The sequence below is a fragment of the Manis pentadactyla genome, chromosome X (genome assembly GCF_030020395.1).
Source record: "Manis pentadactyla isolate mManPen7 chromosome X, mManPen7.hap1, whole genome shotgun sequence".
In the NCBI taxonomy this organism is placed as follows: domain Eukaryota; kingdom Metazoa; phylum Chordata; class Mammalia; order Pholidota; family Manidae; genus Manis; species Manis pentadactyla.
The window spans coordinates 8780508-8801696 of NC_080038.1; the positions used below are offsets into that span (position 1 = coordinate 8780508).

Below are 21189 nucleotides of genomic sequence, written 5' to 3' on the forward strand. Positions count from 1 at the left end.
TGAGCCATACAATGATGCTATTGCGTCTGATCCTCACGTTAGTGTTGCAATATGGCGTGAGCACACGAAAGTCGTGATTGCGGTACTGACGTGTCCACTGAGGCTTGGAGTGGTTCAGAGGTAAGATCACAGAGCTTTTAAGGGCTCACATCAGAGCAGAATTGTCTCTTGGCTTCCATTCCAAGCTCCTTCCTTGCTACACCACAATGAGTCCTTTCTTAGGTTCCTATCTATGGGCCAGCACCGACCAACAGAATTTTCTGCAGCGATGGAAAGGTACTAGATTTGTGTCATCCAGTATAGGAGCCTTTGGCCACATGTGACTGCTGAGTATTTTAAGTGCCACTAATGTATCTAAGGAACTGAATTTAATTTAATTTAAGCTAATTCAAATTGAGACAGTGACTATCGGATTGGAAACACAGTTAGAGAGGCCATGAAGGGTCTATCATTTTCACCGTTTATAATTACTTTTTAAACCAAATTCACTTCCAGGCTCTCTTCCCATGCTCATTTAACAGCTCATCGGTCCATCTCAAGCTCTATTGAAATACAAGACCACCCAGGGGTTTTTATACAGCACGAGCTCTGTGTTCTTCGGCATATTTGCCTGGCAAAACCACCCAGGCACTCTCGGCTTTCGAGTGGAATATGTGATTCACAAAATGGAGTAAATTCAAGGAAAATATTTCCCGAAGAAAAGCCATTACACGTTTCCTTGAATGATGAGGATGTAGTTTGTTTCCAAAGAGCCGGAAAAGGTTTCCTGATAAGGTGAACCTGAACTCCACTGACCAGTGGCCGATCCCCGCGGCTGCCTGAAAGACTGCCGCAGACGGTGAGATTGGCCTTACCACCCAAACGCCATCCCCCTGCCCCCCACCGCTGCCAGTCACCAGCCACACAGGGTGCTCATCGTTTCCTTTGTCCTCTCACACTTTCTTTTCCTCGCTGAGAAGCTCAAGGCCAAGACAAAGGTGAACAATCTTACCAAACAGTCCTACACTAAACCGAGAGAAAAATCCAAGAACAAAATCCAAAAGATTGGCTTCTTACTTCTAAAATGGAATTCTGGAAAGCACTGCTTCCCATTAAAGAAAATTGGACAGTTTTTCTGCAGTTTCTCTACTGAGGTATGTACCACTGCTGACAACTATCTATAGTTCAGAGAGCAAAGCAATGCTAAACCAGGGCAAGATTTAATCGTGTCACTATTTAAAGCAGTTCTTACAGAATGCTTTATTAGCATCTGAAGTCCAACTGCAGAAAGCCACTTCAGCGCCCCGCCAAGTCATCTGGCCTCCTTTACTTTTGCTTCTTGTGATTTTGACGTCTATGTGAAGTTTGTACACAGAACCGTTCAGCAGCAGAACCAGATACTTTTGAGGCAGTCCTTTGGGGGCAGACACAGCTGGAGGAAGGTTGGTCTTTTTTCAAATTTGAAAAAACCTGAACTGGAATAATCACCTAAATGGGGAAGCCAATAATGTGAAGGCAAAAAGAGAGAACTGAAATTATGCAGTGGAAGAAATAGTTGGGGTATTTTCTTTAGGAAATGTGGCAAGAATTCCTGCTTTCAATGTAAGGACGGGACATTGTTAAAAAAAAAAAAAGACAAAATAGTCATTTCATCTCAGGCATGCCAGTGAGACAATCATCGCTTTCTGTACTTGATCCAGTTTTGGTTATTTAAAAATGACTCCCCATATGGTTACTGTAAGAGGAAGATTAAAAATTTCCAGCTTAATCTATTTATTTTGTTTCCACATCTTAGCCTGAAGAAAACTCCATATGGGATCAGCAGAATCACTGAATCCATATTATTACATTAGTGTGAAGAAAATATAGTATTTACCTTAATTACTTTTTTATTTAGATGAGAAGCATTAAATATTTATCATCCAAAGTTTGTAGGGCTGAAAGCTATATGCTAATAATTTATACAGAGGGAGATGTTCAGTGTTACCTTAAAAACTACAAGACAATCCCAGCCCTTCCGTTCTTTTTAGATGACTACACCTGACCTTGAGGTCACATTCTGCTTCAGTGTCGAATGTAACTTCAAATTAGCATAATTTTACAATGTGTTCTTCCTCAATTTACACTAGCCAAGATGTCAGTCAAAAGCAGGGGGTGAGCCAACTCTCTAACATAGCGTTCAGACGTTAACAAACATTCTGGTATCTCCTTGTTCTACCTTGTTTACAGTCTTAATTTGGGGGCATTTACAAAGAAAGGGAATTTATATTCAAAATGTGTTAACACTATCAACTACTTGAAAAATTCTTCCTGTTCTCCATCGTGGATTTAGGAATAATTATAACATAAGCAACATGGACTGCAAGGGTATCGTTATTCTGAACAAAAAAATCACATTATTCCAGTGTTTGAGATTTCTAAAAATCTGAAGGTTTACTTTATATGCTTTTACCAATTTTACTTCTTTTTAATATGTAAGTGTGGCAGACACTGCTTCCTATTTTCCAGTATCTGTGGCCCTCACCCCCCTTCTGCAGTAATATTTTTAGCTGGCTGCCCAGCTAAAGAGTACATTCCCAGAAGCACTTGCAGTTATGTGTGATCAAATGACCAAGTTTTGGCCATTGGGATGTGAGCAAAAGTGACACGGGCAGCTTCCACAGAATGCCCTTAAGCAGAAGGGACTGCCCAACCTTTTCTTCTTCCTTTTAGCAGAAATGTGAAAGTGATGGCAGGAGTCACAGCAGCCAGGGACCATGAAATGGAAGCCAAGTCTCAAATACAACAGAACAACAAGACAGCCTAAGTCTCTGACTCCTTGGAGAACAGCCACCATACCAGCTGATACTTTTATATCAAATGGAAACTTCTGGCATGAAGTTATTAACAACATTGGGGGTGAGGGGAGCTCCACTGTAGTAGATAAATCTATATCGCAGCTAATTAGTATGATAACAAAAGCAATGAGATTGTGTGTTTTGTTCTATTAAAATAATTACAAAGGTGTATATACAAAGAACAGCTCTTCCAAGCCACCTGGCATCCACTGGTGCTGCCGAAGGATCTCCAGAGAGGACAAACAATTTACATTATGTATCGGGTCCCAAAATGGTGGTCCTCAGGTTGGTCACGCACCTTACTCACTGGACCTGGCCCAGTGGATGTGACCACTTTCCAAACATCTAACCCACCGTCAAAAGTGTGCCGCTCCTGAGGCCACTAAAACAAGTGAGTCACAGGTTTCCATATTCCCTTTCCTTCACTGGAAGAAGAAAACATTAGGAGAAATGGTGTTCTCCATAACCCCCCAGCCCCCAGTGGAAGGTCCCCAGTGGTTATAGGTACCAACTGGCAGAGGGACACAAGGATGGAGCTAGACTGCTGGGGTTCAAATACTGGCCTTGCCACTTCCTGGCTCTGTGGCCTCAGTGGCCATATCTGTGGAATGGTGAGGATTACATTGGTTGATGCAGATCAAGCACTTAGAACTGTGCCTCCATACAGTAAGGACAGACTCAGTAAATGTAAATGCTTTTCATGGGTGTGAGTCATATACGTGTGTATGTACTATACGTATGTAACATGTTATACACATGACTGCATACCTGTTATATATGACACACTCCTTTTATATAAAATGAATAGGTATATGCACATATGTATTGTGTGTTATACCTCCATTTCTTGACTGAGACATATCCTGACCTCTGTGAAAACCAAGCTGATTCATAAAAACACAGTACCCTTCTGTCCGGAGCACCCTTATTCTCTTGCTTTTGTAATACACCTAATAATGAAGTGTACCTGCCACTTAAACATCCCCTCCAGGGCTCTGAAAGGCCCAGCAGGGTTTTCAGCTGCTTTGGTCCAGCCTCAGGAGGGAAGGTGGCACGCGGGTACAGAGCAGGGAGGGCACCCAAGGCCTCTGGACCAGCCTCACGACGCTTTGAACCATGATTTTACTTTCTCGGTCACCAAAGGAGCTTATCTGAGTCATCAGAAAAGATGTTAACACACATACAAGCACATTCTGCCAGCCACTGAGAGATTCCCATTAAGGCAGAAATGGAAAACACTAGCTCACAATTGAAGCAGTCCTGTTCCCTACACTGCCCCCAAGTTTTTGGAATGGATGTTAAAAAAGAAAAAAAAAAGGCGGAGTTGTCATTGTCTCTGTCTCCAAAACAGGACGTATTTCTGTCACCAGTGTGGATCCAGGATGTAATGTATGCACGGATATGGCTACAAAAATTGTTACTCCCCACTTAGCAGAATTTGAAATGTTCTGGAAGTCTCAGTCACTTGCAAAATAGTCGTGTATAAAAACCAGTGCTGGGCCCTTGTACTGTTCACCATGTAACTTATTCACTATGTAAGAATTTGTTCTCCATGTAAGAACTTGTTCGTTATGCCTCAGAAGATTGGAGACTGACAAGAATTAGGCTTGGGGTGGATTCATGATTGTGCATTGAGCATTGACTCCCCTATGCAGAATTTTATTGTCGTTAACAACCATTTGATCAATAAATATGAGATGCCCTCTCAAAAAAAAAAAAAGTACACACTTCCAATTGTAAAATAAATAAGTAAAAAAAAAAAAACAAAAAAAAACAGTGCTGGGCGGTAGCCACAGGTCCCCTGGGTACCCGCCCCGGGCTACTGCAGGGCAAGTCAGGCCTGCATGCTGCGCAGCTTGAGTTGGTTTACAGAGAACATGTATTTGTTTATTAATGTGTGTGTGTGTTTTAAGAGGTTCCATCTCCAAAACATAAATTAATAAGGCAGCAGATCGGCTACAACAGGACCTACATGGCAGCAGAGGGGAGAGAGAAAAAGACTGAACTAGTCAAGTCCAGTGTTGCAGAGACTCCGGAGAAAGGCAGGCAAGCGGCCTCAGTAACTGCTCACGGGAGACACCCCAGGACCAGCCAAAGGGCCTTTCATCCCTGAGGCCCCCGGTTACTTAGAACCAATCCGTCAACGTTGTCTCACTCAGTTTAACATGGCAAGGACACATACAACCTATTTTTAAATATTCAAATTTTAATGATAGAAATTTAAAATACCTTTAATACTTTATAGTAATAACCTATGGTATTTTCAAAACAACTTACGTGTTCAAGTTATTGGTTGAAATGCCAGTTAGATGAGTGACTCACTGGACATGAGCAATTTACATGTAGAGATTTTTATAGCAAACTGTAGGTATTTTTAAACCAAGTAAGCACAGCCTGCCATTTCAAGTACGAAGTTACCATGGCAACAACATATACCCTATCTCCTCTATCCTAAAGATAACTTTTCATAAGTAATAAAATTATAGAAATAATTAAATGAAGCATTCCATTTGAGACTTTGAGACTAAACTACATAAGAGACTAGAATCTGTCAGGTATTCAAGCAACACGTTAATTAACGTTTAGGTTCCCGCAATGGTGTCGCCAGGCTTCTAAAGAAAGAAGCATCATGTAAGGACGATGTTTCATCATGTTACTACAGTTACTGACATCATTTATGGCTTATTCTGTGATGTAACTTGTGGTTTTGATCACTTTTATTACCAACCATCCCTATTCTCCTAATTGCATTAAACTATCCATGATAAGTTGCTATATTCAGAAAATGCCCTTTTGCAAAGGTTTGATTCTCCCCAATTGAATAAGTTTCAGCAGGATGTTCACTTGCAAAAGTAGCAACATTCAGACATAACTAATCCTGAAACTTGTTAATAATGTCATTGAAAGAGCCAGCTATGCAAAAGAAGAGAGAGATGTCTACTCTACGGTAATATATGTGGTGGAAAGGCAGACCAGTATTGGTACCGTCCTATCAGAAGACAATGTTTTTTTGAACAGATTTCTGTTGTCTTGCTTTTAATCCTTATAATTTCTCTGCTTGCTGGTCCATCTCTCCCACCAGAATGTGGGCTCTTCCTCAAGGCCAAGGACCCTCTTACACATAGTTCTTACACTTGGAACTTCACTTGGGCAATGAACGCACACAATGACCACTGGGAGGCTGCCAGTGAAACAAACTATGTCTCAGACAATGCCTTTGATGATGTCAACAAACCAGCAACATGGCCCTTCAGAGCCTGGGCTTCAGCTGCCGTATTATACTATGACAATGACACGTTAGACCTTCTCCGTCACATCACAGACAACTCACATTTCCCTGGGCAGATGTCCTACAGTGGGGCGACTCTTTCTTTCTTTCCTTCATGCTCTCTTACTTCCTTTACTTCTCCAAAGAAGTAAGTAAGTGGAATTGAGAAGCCATCTCAACTCCAACTCTCTTCAACATCAGGGAAGGGTCAAGAGAGGGCAAACCTTCCATCACAGAGATTTCAAATCATAGTATATACCAGTACAGACACCACAAAGAGGGATCAGACCGGAGGTGGCGGTGGGAGGCAGGAAGAAGACAGTTTCTTGACTGGCCAGTATGTGGCTCTATGATTTTCATTTGCTAATATTTTCATGAATTAAACACCTGCTTTCAAAGATAAGGATAAGTACTTCGATAAAGAGAGTTCTGATTACTAGCGGTTTCATGTCAGGGTGAACTCTTAATTCTAGGAAAGTAAGATATGGGTTTCCCCATTATTAATTACACCAAAGAAGAATTTTATTTTTATTTCAAGTAATGTTCATGAATGTTTAGCAGTTTTATAGAAATAATCAAGAATAAGACTTTCAAACAACTTGTGTAGAAGTCTTAGTATGTGAAATTATATTGGATTTTTCTCACCAAAATGTTAAAGATGTCTTAGTTAAACATTCATAGCAAAATAGAAATGTAGATATATTTAGGAGTAATTAAACCATATGGACATAAAAACTTGATATTTATCTGGAAATGACCATTTTTACTAATTTCAACTAAAAATGTGGAGGAAAAACTTCCCAGCAAAGATCGTTGATAGTACATTTTACACACCAATATTAAACCATCGAGAAACATTTATTAAATTTAAGTGAACCCCAGATAGAACGTAACTAAAGAGCTTTCTCCACATCATACGTGACCATTACCCAGATGGATACACCACTCAGAAACCCACATTCACAGAACAGATAAACTGGGGGATGATTTTATTGCTTCACCAAAGTTGTTGCTGAAGGACAGCATTCTTGGTTTTTAAGTATCTATGAGGGAAACCCCAGGTTTGGGGACAGAGAAACCTAAAGCCAGTGTCCTTTGAGGACTAATCAGAATGAGGCCATAGTTGAGTCTGAAAAGTTTCAGAAAACAATGAATGGATGCTTCCTTTGTCTCACTGCAAAACCAGGCTGGAAAGGGCCCTAGGGAGGGAATATTTAGGCTGCTACCTTTTTCAGCTTGTTGGACTGCTAGGCTGTATTGGACTGAACCATGTGAAAAATGCCATATTGCACGCTAAAAATGGTCAAATGTTGTCTATTTCATGTGCCACAACTTAAGATATTCACCCGGGACTGGGGAAGTCTGGGAACTATGGTACTTCAAACAGCCATGTACTACTATTCATTAGCAGCTCTTAGAAGAAAATAAAAAGGTTAAACCTCTTGCTTGAAATTAAATGGTAAATGAAAAAATAATTGGTTCATTTCAATGTTCTGTGCCATCTTCTTTTACCATATGAATATTTAAGAGCTTGCTAGAAAGACGCTGAAACAATAAACAAACAAAACCTTTCAGGTATGAAGACTTTCCCGAAGCTAGTTATGACTGAGTTTTATATCCTACGTGCAATTATCATGTTTCATTATTCTGATCATAAAGAAGGCCTTGTTTGTGGTGAGAGCTCAATGGAAATCGAAGTCAACAACTAGGTCCACATCAGCACAGCAGCCCACGTCTGTCTGCATCACAGACGCTGGTCCTGAAGGCTCCCCTTCAAAACGGCACCCTCTGGACCAGGCAACTCCGGCTCCACTTGGGTCTGACAACCTTTCTCGGAACAAAAAATAACTCAGTGTTGCTTCTTGAAGAGTCTGAGGCCTCCTCTTCTCACCAGTCCCTGAAAGGAGTGCCTGGCTTTGCAACACTGCCTCTGAGCATGGAGGGAAGAGGCCTCCCAGGCGGCAAGCCAAACAGAGGCAAACCACCAAGTAGAAGTTTCTGGTCAAAAACCCACTATGTCACACTGACTTTGGTCAGAAGCTTTATTTTTTTAATGATCTCTCACTTATCACAGTAGGCTGAGGAAACTACACTTCAGTCACAAAGTAGAAATGCCACCATTTTTGCACACATCTTTAAACACTAAAATAAGATGATAAAAAGTAGAAAGAACTGAGCTTGCACATCCAAATTGAGACTTCCGTTTTAAATTCTAGTGTTTCTACATTGAGAGATGGCCCCAAGACAAAAAACATGGCAAAGAGAAGTCAATTTCCAAAATGGACTCATGACGGGGGCCCTTTGGGATTGCCCAGCTCGAAATGTCTGGAAGAGTGTGTGCGTGAGCGAACGTGTGTGAGCGGGTGTGTGCTGGCGGGGGTGGTGTCCGGCAGCAGCAGGCAGTGTGTAGGAAATGTCCCACGGGCCAGTTCTGCTCTGGTCTTCATCAAGAGTAAGGGAGTAATGGCACTCTTTTAAAAACTGCATCTCCAAAGATACGTCTTAGGAGAATTTACACTTGTGATTTCTGTTGCCACCAAATAAATAAATAGAAGCTCGAGGCCCTGGGGAAGGATAAGAATATTTCTGTGAAGTGATGGGTAACAGCCGCACTGGTAATCTCATTTGACGGCTGAATGAACCACTTCCCAGGATAAATCAAGCCGGCCCTCTGGCCCAACCCTGGCCTCCTTGTCGCAGGGAGAGCAGCTATGTAAAACTCTTCCACGAAAGGTTTTCCAGTAAACTGCTCAGGGAAACTAGGTAATCTTGAACTTCGGAGAGTCACGTCACCACATGTGGGAGTAACAGTCCAACAGGAGAGCAGCGTTTTACTCACTCCAGGATTACCTTAGCTGCATCACTGGAAGACAGTAGTGGGAAATGGCCTTTTTTTCTCTTTCAACTAAGGATTTGTACCTTGAATCTTTGTACTTGGTCTTCGTGATGGTGCAAATCGAGTCTTTTCCCTTAGAAGAAATCCACATTTTAACATATTGGGGGTTTTATTTTCTTATTATAATATATCAGGGGTTGGTTTAAGTAAAAATACTTCAGTTCTTACGACCAGGCTGGTATATGATGACTCAGAATCAGCTCCCCCTACAGTTTCTATGTTAATCAGACCAAGTCTGTCCATTCAGCTGCACTTTCCGAAGTCACAGGTCTGCGGATGGGAACCATGACATCCCATGGAGTAAGATTGGACCCCAACTGATTTACTTTTTCTCTTAAAAAATGCAAAAGAAACTATGAGGGACCTTGTAATAGATTTTTTTTGAAGTGTGCAAAAATATAATTGGGAGCTGTAAAAGATCTAATTGTATGAAGACATATAGCATGTATACAAACAGGAGGTCCAGTACTGGAAACACACCAAGTGTCACGCAAATTATTCTATAAATTCACCGCAATCCCACTGAGAATCCTAACAGGGATGCTGATGGAACATAAAACACCGATTTCAACAGCAAAAACGAAGACTATCTCAGACACTTTTACAGAAGAACAAGTAAAAGTAATTAACAAAGTGTCATAGTAGCACAGGACTGGCAAACTAGACCAAAGGAACAGAATGCAGCCCCGAGATGCACACACATGTACAGTAGGGTAATTTAATATGTGAGAGATGGTTATTATACATTAGAACCAATGGGGGAAGGATGAACTAGTGAGTACATGGTGGTTTCTGTATAGGAAATAGAAAAAAATAGGTTTCTACCTCATACAACACCAAAAAACTAAAATCCCAGTGGAATAAAGACTGAAAAATGAAAAGCATACTGAAAAAAAAATTTTTTTAAGGAAAAAATAGAGGAATAGAAGAACATCTTCACGACCTTGGAGACTGGAACAATTTTAAAACAAGGCAAAAATAAAAGGCAAATCATGAAAGGAAAAGATTGACAATTAGGGCTTTATTAGAATTAAAAATGTGTACAAGAAATTTAAAAGATAAGCTACAAAGAACATGACATTGATAACACATTTACCTAAGGATTAGTAACCAGAATGTATAAAGAATTGCTACCAATCAGTAAAAACAAAAAAGGATGTAAATGAATGAGAAAACCAAGTGGCCAGTAACCTACCAAAGTTTCAACCTCGCTAGGGAAATTCAATACAAAAGACAATGAAATACTACTTCACACGTATCAGAGTTTTGAAAAGTTAAATACTGTGACAATACCAAATGCTGGTAAAGATACAGAGAAACTAGAACATCCATACACTACTGGCAGGAATATACGCTGATACCCCTTACTTGGGAAGCAGTACTGACCCTATGCAATTTCAAGCCAGCTCTGTGCAATGCCAAGCATTCATTCTGCTGATAGCACCATTATGTCAGTCAACAAGACAACAAAATTCCTCACTGAAGGAATGAAGGCAGATTATTACTAAGTCCAAACAACACAAGAGGAAAATTTGGCAAAAACAGTTTTATGTCTATTTCTAAAAATTTTCAGGATGAAAACTAGAAGTTATCCCAGGGCTTCAAACCCTTCTCCAAACCTGCTATCCAACTGGGAACACCCACTGGCCAACACTTCCCTAACTACTGTTAATTCAGACACTTTCTAAAACACCCCCTTTTTCAGGAAGGTAACTGGGAGGAGGTTTCACCATCTGTTACATCCTCATACGCCCTGAAGCCAGAAGATGTCCATACTGATCATATCCCAATATGCAACATCTACAAGGTCCTCTTTATTCACAACCCCTCCTGCTGTACCTCCCATTTCCAAGGTGGATAATGGGATACCTTATCTTTGTAACCTCTTCAGCTGAATGCGTGTTTTGCATGCACCCATCTCATCTCTCATCAATTCTGGCCAAAGTCCTTCCCACCCTACTGTGTCAATGTTTCCCACAAAAAGAGAGTGTAGGAACAGGTAGTTCAGGCATTCCTTAGCACAGCCCTATACACAAAGGCATTTAATAAATGCTTTTAGTCATAATGATTTAGAAGCAGATCTATTTTCTGGATAGAGCATCACTGAGTTTTAAAATAATGTTATTAACGTTGACCGAAAGCTGCCAGACATAAGAGTTCATTCTGTACAATACCATTTATATAAAGTGCAAAAACAGGCAAAACTATGTTGGCGAATTTAGGAGTGATTACCTTAGGTCGGGGGTGCCTGAAATGGAGTTTGTAGCAGATTTCTGAGGAGCTGGCAATACTCCCCTTCTTCACGCACTGGTTAAGTTTGTAAAAATTTATCAAGCTATATGCTTATGATTTGTCCACTTTTTGTGCATATGTTATACTTCGGTAACAAATTTTAACATGGTTTTATAATATTCATGCCTCTTACAAAATATCTAAAAATATTTGTGACAAGATATTGTTGTATAACAGAGCTGAAACCAATTTTTCATAATCCAGGACAGTGGCTTTGCAAAATGGTAATAATTCATGCACTGGAAATTCATCTCTTTAATGTTCTGAATTATTCTGTTTTACTTACCATGGAAACCGTCAGAATATGCCACACGAGAAAACTAAAAGGAAAACATAAAATAAAGTGCCACATCAACTAAAGTTATCTCAAGGGTTTGCATTTCTTTGCTAATTACATCTCCATTCTTTTGCTCCTTGTGTGAAGGAACAGATGCCTGAATTTAAGCTACCATTTTAAACCGTTCTATTTAAACATTCTTTTCAGAGAGTTGTGAAACACCACATCCCTAAACCTAACAGGGTGACCTGATGCACATACAAAACAGACTTTTCTAGGCTCCTTCTAAAAACCTTCACTTTAGAAGTAAGCCTTCACTTCCAAGTTTCTTACTCTTTTTATACTAGAACAATTTGCAAGTGCGCTCATATCTCCCAGAAAACACCGACTTAAGTCTCCATCTGGTGTGGGGCGGTGGGGTGGCGAGGTAGGAGGGGAGTTCCTGGATCAGAGGCCAGGGGATGGATCAATGGCTGTCGGAAAACGATCTCTGTGAGGAACGAGGGGAAAGCCAGTCCTTTCTCTTCCAACTCCTGCATCTCTCAAACACAAGGAAAAACATAATAAAGTCATGACTATGGACCCTAAGGATGGAACAGAACGTGCAGAAAGATTGCATTAAAGGCTTAATCTGGGTAGATTTGATTACAGCTAAGGAGATGAATTCTAAATGTGGAAAGGCCAAAGTAACTAAGGATATTAAGAAACAGAAGTAGATCCTTGATGTCTTTCTACTTAATGAAGAGAACAAAAGATGATGAAAAGGATCTTAGTAAGCAAAACGAACTTCATATAGATTCAGTCCTTTCAGAGATAAAATGCACTGACCATCAGAAGTTACCAGGGGAAGCCAGGCAGTCTCGATTCCCACGGGTGTTTGGTCTCATTATTGTGATGGTTCAGGTACCATTTTACTCCAAAGAATTAGGTGGTCTGCAACCCCCACCCCCACCCTGTTATACCTCCAGATTCTCTAATTATGTTGAAAGAAGGTTAAAGAACACAAAACTTCCTTTAGCTGGAAAAGTCAAGCAGCCCTTTTGGAAGGATAACACCTTTTTAACCAGGGAGCTTCCCATTCTGCACACGTGCTCAACCAAGTCCTCAATAGGGCCACTACTCAGTTTTTATGATGTGAAGCACGAAAGGTTTGCAATCCCTCTTACTCTAAAGCAGGGGTTTGCAGCCTGTGGCGACTTTGACCCCCCCGATGGTTGTTAATTGGCACTGTCAGGAGATACTTTTGGTTGTCACAACTAGGGGGGTTGTTACAACTAGGGAGGTTGTTACCAGCATGTAGTGGGCGGAGGCCAGGGAGGGCGCTCGCCATCCTACTGTGCCCAGGATAGCCCCTCAGGGCAAAGAACCATCCATCCCAAAATGTCAATAGTGCCCAGGTTAAAAAAGTCCGCTCTGAAAGTACACTTGAAAGGGGAGGTGAGGAGGCCTCTTTTATTTCAGTATCTCTCTCCAGCTGCTCTAAAGAAGAAAGTAGGATTTCACAGTCCTACAGAAAACAAATAAATATACAAGCGAACACTAAGCAATAACTCTAACTCAAGATCATTTACATTAGATCTTGTCACACCAAGTTCAAATGTACTAAGTGATATGTAGCCATTAAGAGTAAAAGTCAAAAGGTCAGGTTTAAGTCCTTTTTCCTTTGGCAGATTTTTTTTCCTAGCCAAGCCAGCAGTTTTTACATTTGGACATTAAAATCCTATGCTCTGATTACTAGGAAATGTACTCCTTTTTTGTTACATGGTCACTCAGCTCATCTATCAGATGTGAAGATCAACCTACTAAAATAAATTTTAAAATAAATGGTCAAGATTGATCAAGAAAAATAAAGAGATTACAAATTACCTATATCACTAGGAATGAATAGGGGAACATCACTACAGATCCTGCAGACAACAGGAATAAACAGATAATACAAGACTATTATGAAGCACTTCATGCCCCTAAAGTTAATAACTTAGATAAAATGGCAACAGTCCTTGAAAAACACAAATTACCAAAACTGAAAGAGGAAATCTGAGTAGTACTGTTAAATAAAATTCGTACTTTAAAACACTTCCCCAAACAAAACTTTTGATCCAATAGCTTCACTGGTGAATTCTTTCAAATATATAAGGAAGAAATAATGCCACTTTTAAAATTAATAATCAAATAAATGGACAAGGACCCAGGTTCCATTGAGTGCCCAAGCCCTCTGGAGTCACACCAGCAATGGCGCTCTCCATCCCAGAAAAGTTTACCCTTCCTTCCTTTTCCTCCTCATTCTTTGAAAGGGAGGAGGCAATAGACAAGATTAAAAACGCTTTGGCAAGATTCATTTGTATGTGTCCATTTGCAATCAATAATGATGTGTTACCCTCCCCCTATCTGGCTTGCAGTCCCCAGCTCCTTGTCCTCTCCCCACAGCCATTCTCTGCTGGGGTCAGGCCTGATTTTTCGGGATCCCACCAGTAACCTCGCTCAATCCTCCTGCTTCCACACGTTCCCTAACCTTTTCCATCTTTCCCAAATACCTCAAACCCTAGCCTCCATCAGAAGCTTCATCTAAGCTACAAGGTCTCACTCTCCTCAGAACTCCTTGACTTTTACTTGGAATTTTACAATCAGATACCAATGACTCTCTATCTCAGTGGGTTTCTTTTATCTCCTTGGGTAGATTGTCACTTCCCTCCTTAAAATACCTTCATGATTCCCTGTGACCAACAGGGAACGGCCTCCCCAGGGGATCCCTATCTAAAACGCCCCCTTCCTCTGAATTTTCCCCTCAGACAGTGGGAATTATTCTACAGCACCTTGCATTTACTTCTGTTGTAAACTGCTTATCTGCTCTTGGAAAGAACTGCGGTGATATGAGCACAGGACAGGGTGTTGTGTATCGATTTATGTTTTGCTTCACGACTTAGCACAGACCTGGCTCACTGAGCAAGACTCCGTAGGTACTTGCTGAGTGAGCAGCCGTCTTACAGTCCCAAGCGCCTTCATGTGACAAGCACATGACAGAAACTCAAGTGCCAGGAGCCTGGCATGTTCCAGCGGCACAGCACTGCCCCAGGTACTCAACCCAGCCACATAGGTGAGAATGGACGTGGGCCGGGTTCCTTCTCCTCCTGGCGCAACAATGGGGCTCAGTGACACGGGGTTTTACTCCAGCTTTCCTGAACCGCAAAAATCTGACAAGAAGTGCCTTTCACCAGAAGAGGAAAATACTTTCACAACAGCAAAACAAAAAAAGCTAGAGGCAAAAAAAAAAAAGTAATGAAATAACATTCCAACTGCTCTTTAAATTGTTCTTGTCTGTGTATGCCTACAACAAATTACTTCTCAAGTGACTTCAAGCTCTGAATCTCTTCTATGAAAATCTCTGCTAAACGTATTATTAAAGAATAATGTCATTTGCCCTATTTAATTGAGCATAGTTTATCAGCTTATAATATAGAAATATAATTTTACATACCTTGAAATCGAAACATTTACAGTGTAGACAGACGTTAACAAAGTGCATTTTATATGACAAAACCCCTATCCTTTCAACAAATATTTGTGGGGCACCAACAGTGCACCAGTCACTGGACTGAACACCAGAATAAAGCAATGAATAAAACAATCTTCACTCTTTTCAGTGTTTGAGCAGAAGAGAAGGCATGCTAAAAACACTAACAAGCCAGCTAACAGTAACCACAAAAATCATGTGAAAATCATTCCGTGGCTGAGACTGGCCCTCTTATCAACATTCAACTAATGGATCTGCCTCATTACCCCATATTCTTTCTTCTTCTTGTAAACCACACGGATCACTGTCCCCAGAACTCGGCTGCAAGGCTGCTCTCCAGGACATCTATGTACTACTTCTCCCACCAACTCAACCGGGTGCCTAAGAAAAGTCAGTTGTGTTTGATTGCGAACCTGTTCATGCCCGTTGTACTTGTGACTATAATTATGAGATTTAGCATTACATAAACTAATGATATGAGTGCCAAAGAAAGAGTTTTCATTTCTTTGAAAAGCGGGTCGATTGTTTCGGAGAGTCTTAAAGATGAGTCACTGGGAAGAAGAGTTGCCCAAAAAGGTACGGGCAAGGTCATTTTAAAGGTTTAAGGGAAGTGGGGGAGGTGATAATAAAAGGATTCTGTACACAGAGCGGCTCCAAAAGCCTTAAGTTCTCATTCTGCTTTAAAAGAATCTGAAACTGGAAACCAGAGGCCAGTGAATTTTGGCTTTGATTTATATGTAAGACAGGCTTTAAGGAATTCCAACCAGGGCTCACACTCAAAGCAAAGACCTTGACCCTACAACAAAATACGGGTGAATTAATGTTGAAAACTGAATAAAATGTATAAGACATGTATGTGGCACTTTTTATAATGCACCACTTTGGCATTTTCAATAAACCATCTAACTGCTTGACCCCCGGAGACAGCAGATAAGGACCTTCCCTAAGAAACCTTTGGAGGGGTCAAAGGGTTTGGGCCACAGCCTTTGCTGGAGCAAAAAAACATAGTAATTAATTACTTCCTGTTTGTCACTAACAGTGCTCTGTGTTATTAGGCTATGAGGTTTATTCAAAACTTCAGCCTGCGTCAGGAGACTGGAAAGGAGCTTTCTTCAAGACCAGAGGGTGGGCTCTTTGCTAGGTCTTTACACTGAACGGGAGGCAGGCCAGTGCACTGCGGGAATACTTCCGACTTTCGGCCCAGCTATTCATCAGATACCATTCCTTTGCGATGGCACCTGAATTCCTGAGCGAACGTCCAGAACCATGAGCTGTTTGTATGGGTCCACAGGGCGCTTCCTTCTGATCTTGGCTCTGAAGGTGGGCGTGGCCTGTGCGTGGGGTTTTGGAAAGGTGCTCTACAGTGGCCAGCTCTAAAGAGAAGAGGGCCCAAGAAGCCAAAGCTGGAAGCAAGGCGGCTCCCTCCACCAGCCTCCTTGGAGTACGGCCAGTCTTCCTTCAGGATGCCAGTGTTCAACGCAACTACAAATGGTGCCTGTGATGCTGGCTTCAGAGAAACAAATAGTGTTTAAACAATTAGGGCGCTGTTTTCTCATGTTTTTCAAGCATAACATTATCCACTCATTTCTTTTTTCTAAATTACATCCATTAAGATCTGTAAGAGCCAGAGAAATAACTTCAAGTCCTTTATTTTTTAGTAAACTGAGAGTAAGAAGAGAGGATGATTTACCAGAGATCACGTAACAAGTTAGTGGAATCGCTGGAGCAGGCACCTGGGCCTCCAGCTTGCCCTACGGTCCCCAGTTTCCTCACCCCAAATGACAGTACCAGTAGCACATGAGAGCTGGTTAGAAATGCAGAGACTCGGACCACATCCAGGCCCACTGGATCAGAGACTGCTTTAACTTGATCACAGATTATCTGTATGCACATTACAGTTAAAGAAGTACCCTGAACCAGTTTTTTAAATGCTATTTTGTGAAATGATTGTCTATATTTAAGCTCATAATCCTCATAAAAACTTTCTTGACACAAAAAGGATCAAAACAATTATTTAGCTATTTTGCTGTTATCTCATCATTTCTCACACAGTTTTCATTTAAAATTATAGGCAACGAAAGAAACAAAATCAGCATTTCTTTCTGGATGCACGATTCATATTAAAGCAGGATTGATATTCCACAAATGCCTTATGAATGAGAGGTTATTACATTGAATCCATTTAGTTGCTATATCTTTAGGCCTGTAACAGTATCAAAATTCTGTTAGGCTACGTGGGTTCCCATCAGATAAAACCGGAGTAACACTAAAATGTGTATGTGTGTGTGTGCGCGCATGCGCACATGCACGTGCATAATGGCCAAATGTGGAACTCTTCAATCAGTGGAAATAATTAGTTTCAACACACTCATTTAGGTGATGTACTGCATACAAACAATACATCTTCCCTTTGTGCAAAACCACCAAAGTTACTGAATAGTCAAACACACTTCAAACATTAATTGCCTCATTGCATTTACACGAAATGACCAGACTAGGCAAATCCATAGAGACAGAAAGTAGATTAGTGGTTGCTAGGGGCTGGGGGGAGGAGGGGATGGGGACTGAATTCTAATGGCTACAGGGTTTCTTTAGGGGTGATGACAATATTAGATTGTGGTTGTAGTTGTGGAACTCGGAATATACTAAGAAAAAAAATTCACCAAGTTTGTATACTTAAGCATGTAAATTGTATGGTATGTGAACTGTCTCTCAATGAAGGTGAAAAAAAAAATCAATTGGCTCAACAGTTAAAAATATATATCTTCTTTTAAGATGCATCAAAAGATAAAACTGCGTTTGCCACCACTGCCCATTATTTTATTTTTCATCTTTAAGATTTTGAACACCTCAAAATTTGGGTCCAAAGGGGCTTTTGTTTCCACAAATCTCACCTACTCTACCAGTAAATTAACTAATACTAGGTTAAGGAAGTGACTTGTATAAGAATCAAAGTCCCAACTCAGTGGACCAGCGGTCAAAATTTTCCCAACATTAGATCATTTCAATTAAAATATTCATAAGGGTATGTTTGGTAATTAAATACATCTGGAAAAATAAAACCAGTTCGTGGCCTTGTGCTGTATTTATAAGAAGCTACCAAAGGAAATCAGTATGTTTCCTTTTTGGCATGAAGGGAATTTTTTTTTTAATGCAAAAACTAAACACGAAAACCAAGGATACTGCCAGAACCGGTGAGGTATGCACGAATTAACATAAATTGGCAATTGAAGTGTAGAACCAACAATTGTCCAAGACACAAAGTACTTCCTTGAGAACAGGCCTCTGGTTTGGGCATTTGCTTCATGAGAACTGCATCTAACTTCCACACCTATTTAAAAAATAAAGCCACCCCTAATTAAGACCAGGATACCGTGAAAGCCATTCTCAAGAAGGTGTCTATGTGGTAATTCGAAGCTAAATGTCCAACCAGTACAAATCCCAATGCCTGCTGTTAAAAAAAAACAGAAATAACTTTTATTTCAGGAAAATTAACGAGTGCTTTCTTCAATATCACACTTCTATGTAAGTTCAACATCTCTGTGCCAAGCATTGCCAAAACAGTTACAGGCTGAGCAGCGGCCACCAGATGTTTCTGTACGAACCTCTCTTAAAAGGAAGCATTAAGTGATGTGACTACTCACGTAGGAGCATTAGAAGTAGTAGGTACCAGAGTTACAGGTCACGCAATTGTGCCCTTTCTCGAAGGATTTTATCCTAGTTCTTCCCAAACTTTTTGTAAGAAATTTTCCTGTCGAATTCAGGGGCCTTATTTTCTTTCATATTTTGATTACACAGTAAACTGTTTTTTAAAAGATTTAACTATAAAATTATTTGCACTTCCTTTTAAATGCAAAACAACGCTCCCTCCTTACTATCTCCCACCAGCATTTTAATCGGCCCAAAATAACACACACACACACACCACCTCCTTCCCCCAGCGACACACTCAGTGGCAGAGGGGATGTCGCATGGGGGCACCGTCAGGGCATTCCAAGCTGTTACTAGCGGCCCGCAATGGTTAGGCCCATTGACTTCCTCACTAGGAATGCTTCAGAGGGGCTTGCCACAGTCGGTGGCTTCTGTGGCGCTTGTGGCTGGAGCCTGCCTGCCACGAGAGGAGAATACAGCAGGGAGAGACCCTTCCCCAGGCACGGCTCTCCCACGTTTCCAGGGACGCGGCAGAATGAGGTTGATTTCCACGCCACTTTTACGAGTTTCCCTTCCGACAGAGTGCCCACGTAACAGGTGGCTGCCGGCAGCATTTCGGGGGTGTTAGTAAGTGACAAAGAATCTTCCACATGCCCAAAAGTCGCCCCGGGCCAGGCTGAGGCTGGAGATTTTCCGTCTCCAGAACTAGGCTTTTGCCATTCATAGGCGAGCCCCCCAAAGCAAAGGAACCCGCTTGGCACCCCTCCACCTGTGCCCAGGTCCGCGTTTGAGAGCTCCAACAGGGGGCAAAGTGGAGACTCACCCTGTCCCGTCCTGTCCCTCTCCCCTCCCTGGTTTCCAGGGTCATGGTTCCTAAATAAGCTCTCGGAAGACTCCAAGGCTGGGGAACTGGGCATCTATTTAATGTGGGTTTAAGGCCAATAGGATCACAGTTGGGTGGGGACAGGACTGGACTCGGGGCTGGGAGCCCGGCGGCAGGGAGAGCATCCCGGGAAATGGGCAAGCAGCTACTCCCCACCTACGCCTTAAAATGAAGCAGGAGCCCGCCCCCCGGGCCGCTCCGTCTGCCCCGCCGAGGCTCCCGCGAGCCCCGCTCTTCCGCTCCCGTGAGCCGCCCGCCGGGGCCGCCGCTGAGCGGAGCCGGCGGGGGATGCCCGGGCGCCGCGCAGGGACGCGCCCCTGGGGCTGGGGCCACCTGGGCAGCGCCCCTCCCACCTGCAGCCTCCGCCCCCGCCGCCGCGCGGCCCCGGGAGGCCCCCCCTGAGCGGGGGGCCGGCGCACTCACCCATGGCTGGAGACGGGCGGGGGGCGCGCGCTGCGGGCTCCGCGGGGACACTGAGGGCCGGGGGCGCAAGTTCGCAGGTCGGGCGGACACGTGCGCGCGCCGGGCTCCGGACGGGCTGCTGCGCGGCTGGCGGGCTGCTGGCTCCGGGGCCGGGGTGGGAGCGCGGCGCGGCTCCGCCTGCACTGGGGGCCGGCCGAGCCGAGAGGGGCCCTGACGTCAGCGCCGGGGGCTTTGTGCGCCCGCAGCCTGGGCCGAGCGGGACGGCCCGCAAGCTCGCGGCTTCTTCTGGCCCCCAGCTATTGCCGAGGGGCGCGGAGGCCGCAAAAGACCCCCTGGGGTTGCTGAGGGGACCGGGCTACCAGCACGTCGTCCCAGAGGCGAACTGTTACCGCTGGAATCGGCTTTGCCATTTTAGTCTTCACCCATTGTGCAGATAAAGAAACTGAGGCTGGGGACACAGACCCAAGGTCACCCAGTGTTTGGTAGCATTGCCTCCATTCAGTCGCCGATCCTTTTGTTCACATTTGGGCTCCGGGTGGTTACTTTATTAGGTGGGTCTCAGCCCTGGTTGCACATTAGAATCAGCTGGGGAGCGTTTAAGGCCCAGTTGCATCAGGACCTGGGGGGCTGGAGCGAGGGCATCCGAGCTGCGTAAGCTCCCCAGGTGCTTCCGGTGTGCATCCAAGGTCGCCAGCACTGACTTGAGTTATTCGTGGGTGATGCATGTCATTGAAGAGCACAGGCAGGGCTCTCCAGTTTGGGGTGGTGACACATTTGGTGGTGTCTGTAATTGGCCGTGCTTGGTCTCGGCTGTCCACCCCTGGCCTGGCAGGATCTGGGAGACTGCAAACGCCCCATCACTGCTTCTCCTGCTGTTTAGGCCTCGCACTTGAGCCTGTAAGTGAATTAACGGTTTACCAGTGTCCAGGGCTTCAATCCCTTCAGCCTCCTCAGAAGAGTTTCCTGTTTCCAAAGGTATTAGAAAAGCTCTGAGACCCTTGCAGTTGTAGGGCTAATGCTTTCTGACCCATTCTGAGCCCAACATTCCCCTGGAGAGTTTATGTTGTGCTTCATTGTTTTGAAAATACATCGTGTTACTTGATCAGAGGGTTACATAAACAGTAACAGATAGAACACATAAGGGACATTTAAGCCAGAAGAGAGAGGTTTTA

General features: G+C 42.9%; 1 protein-coding gene across 2 annotated transcripts in view; it reads right to left on the bottom strand.

Annotated features, from left to right (window-relative positions):
* GPM6B (glycoprotein M6B) overlaps window positions 1-20362 on the bottom strand; it is a 142997-nt gene extending 122635 nt beyond the window's left edge. Inside the window, exon 1 of one of the 2 annotated variants that reach the window (XM_057496101.1) lies at window positions 20018-20362. In XM_057496101.1, coding sequence (XP_057352084.1) covers window positions 20018-20021 — 4 coding nt within the window. In that variant the 5' untranslated portion in view covers window positions 20022-20362. The remainder of the gene's footprint in view (window positions 1-20017) is intronic. The other variant, XM_036912957.2, reaches the window with a different exon arrangement.
* Between the last annotated feature and the right edge of the window lie 827 nt (window positions 20363-21189).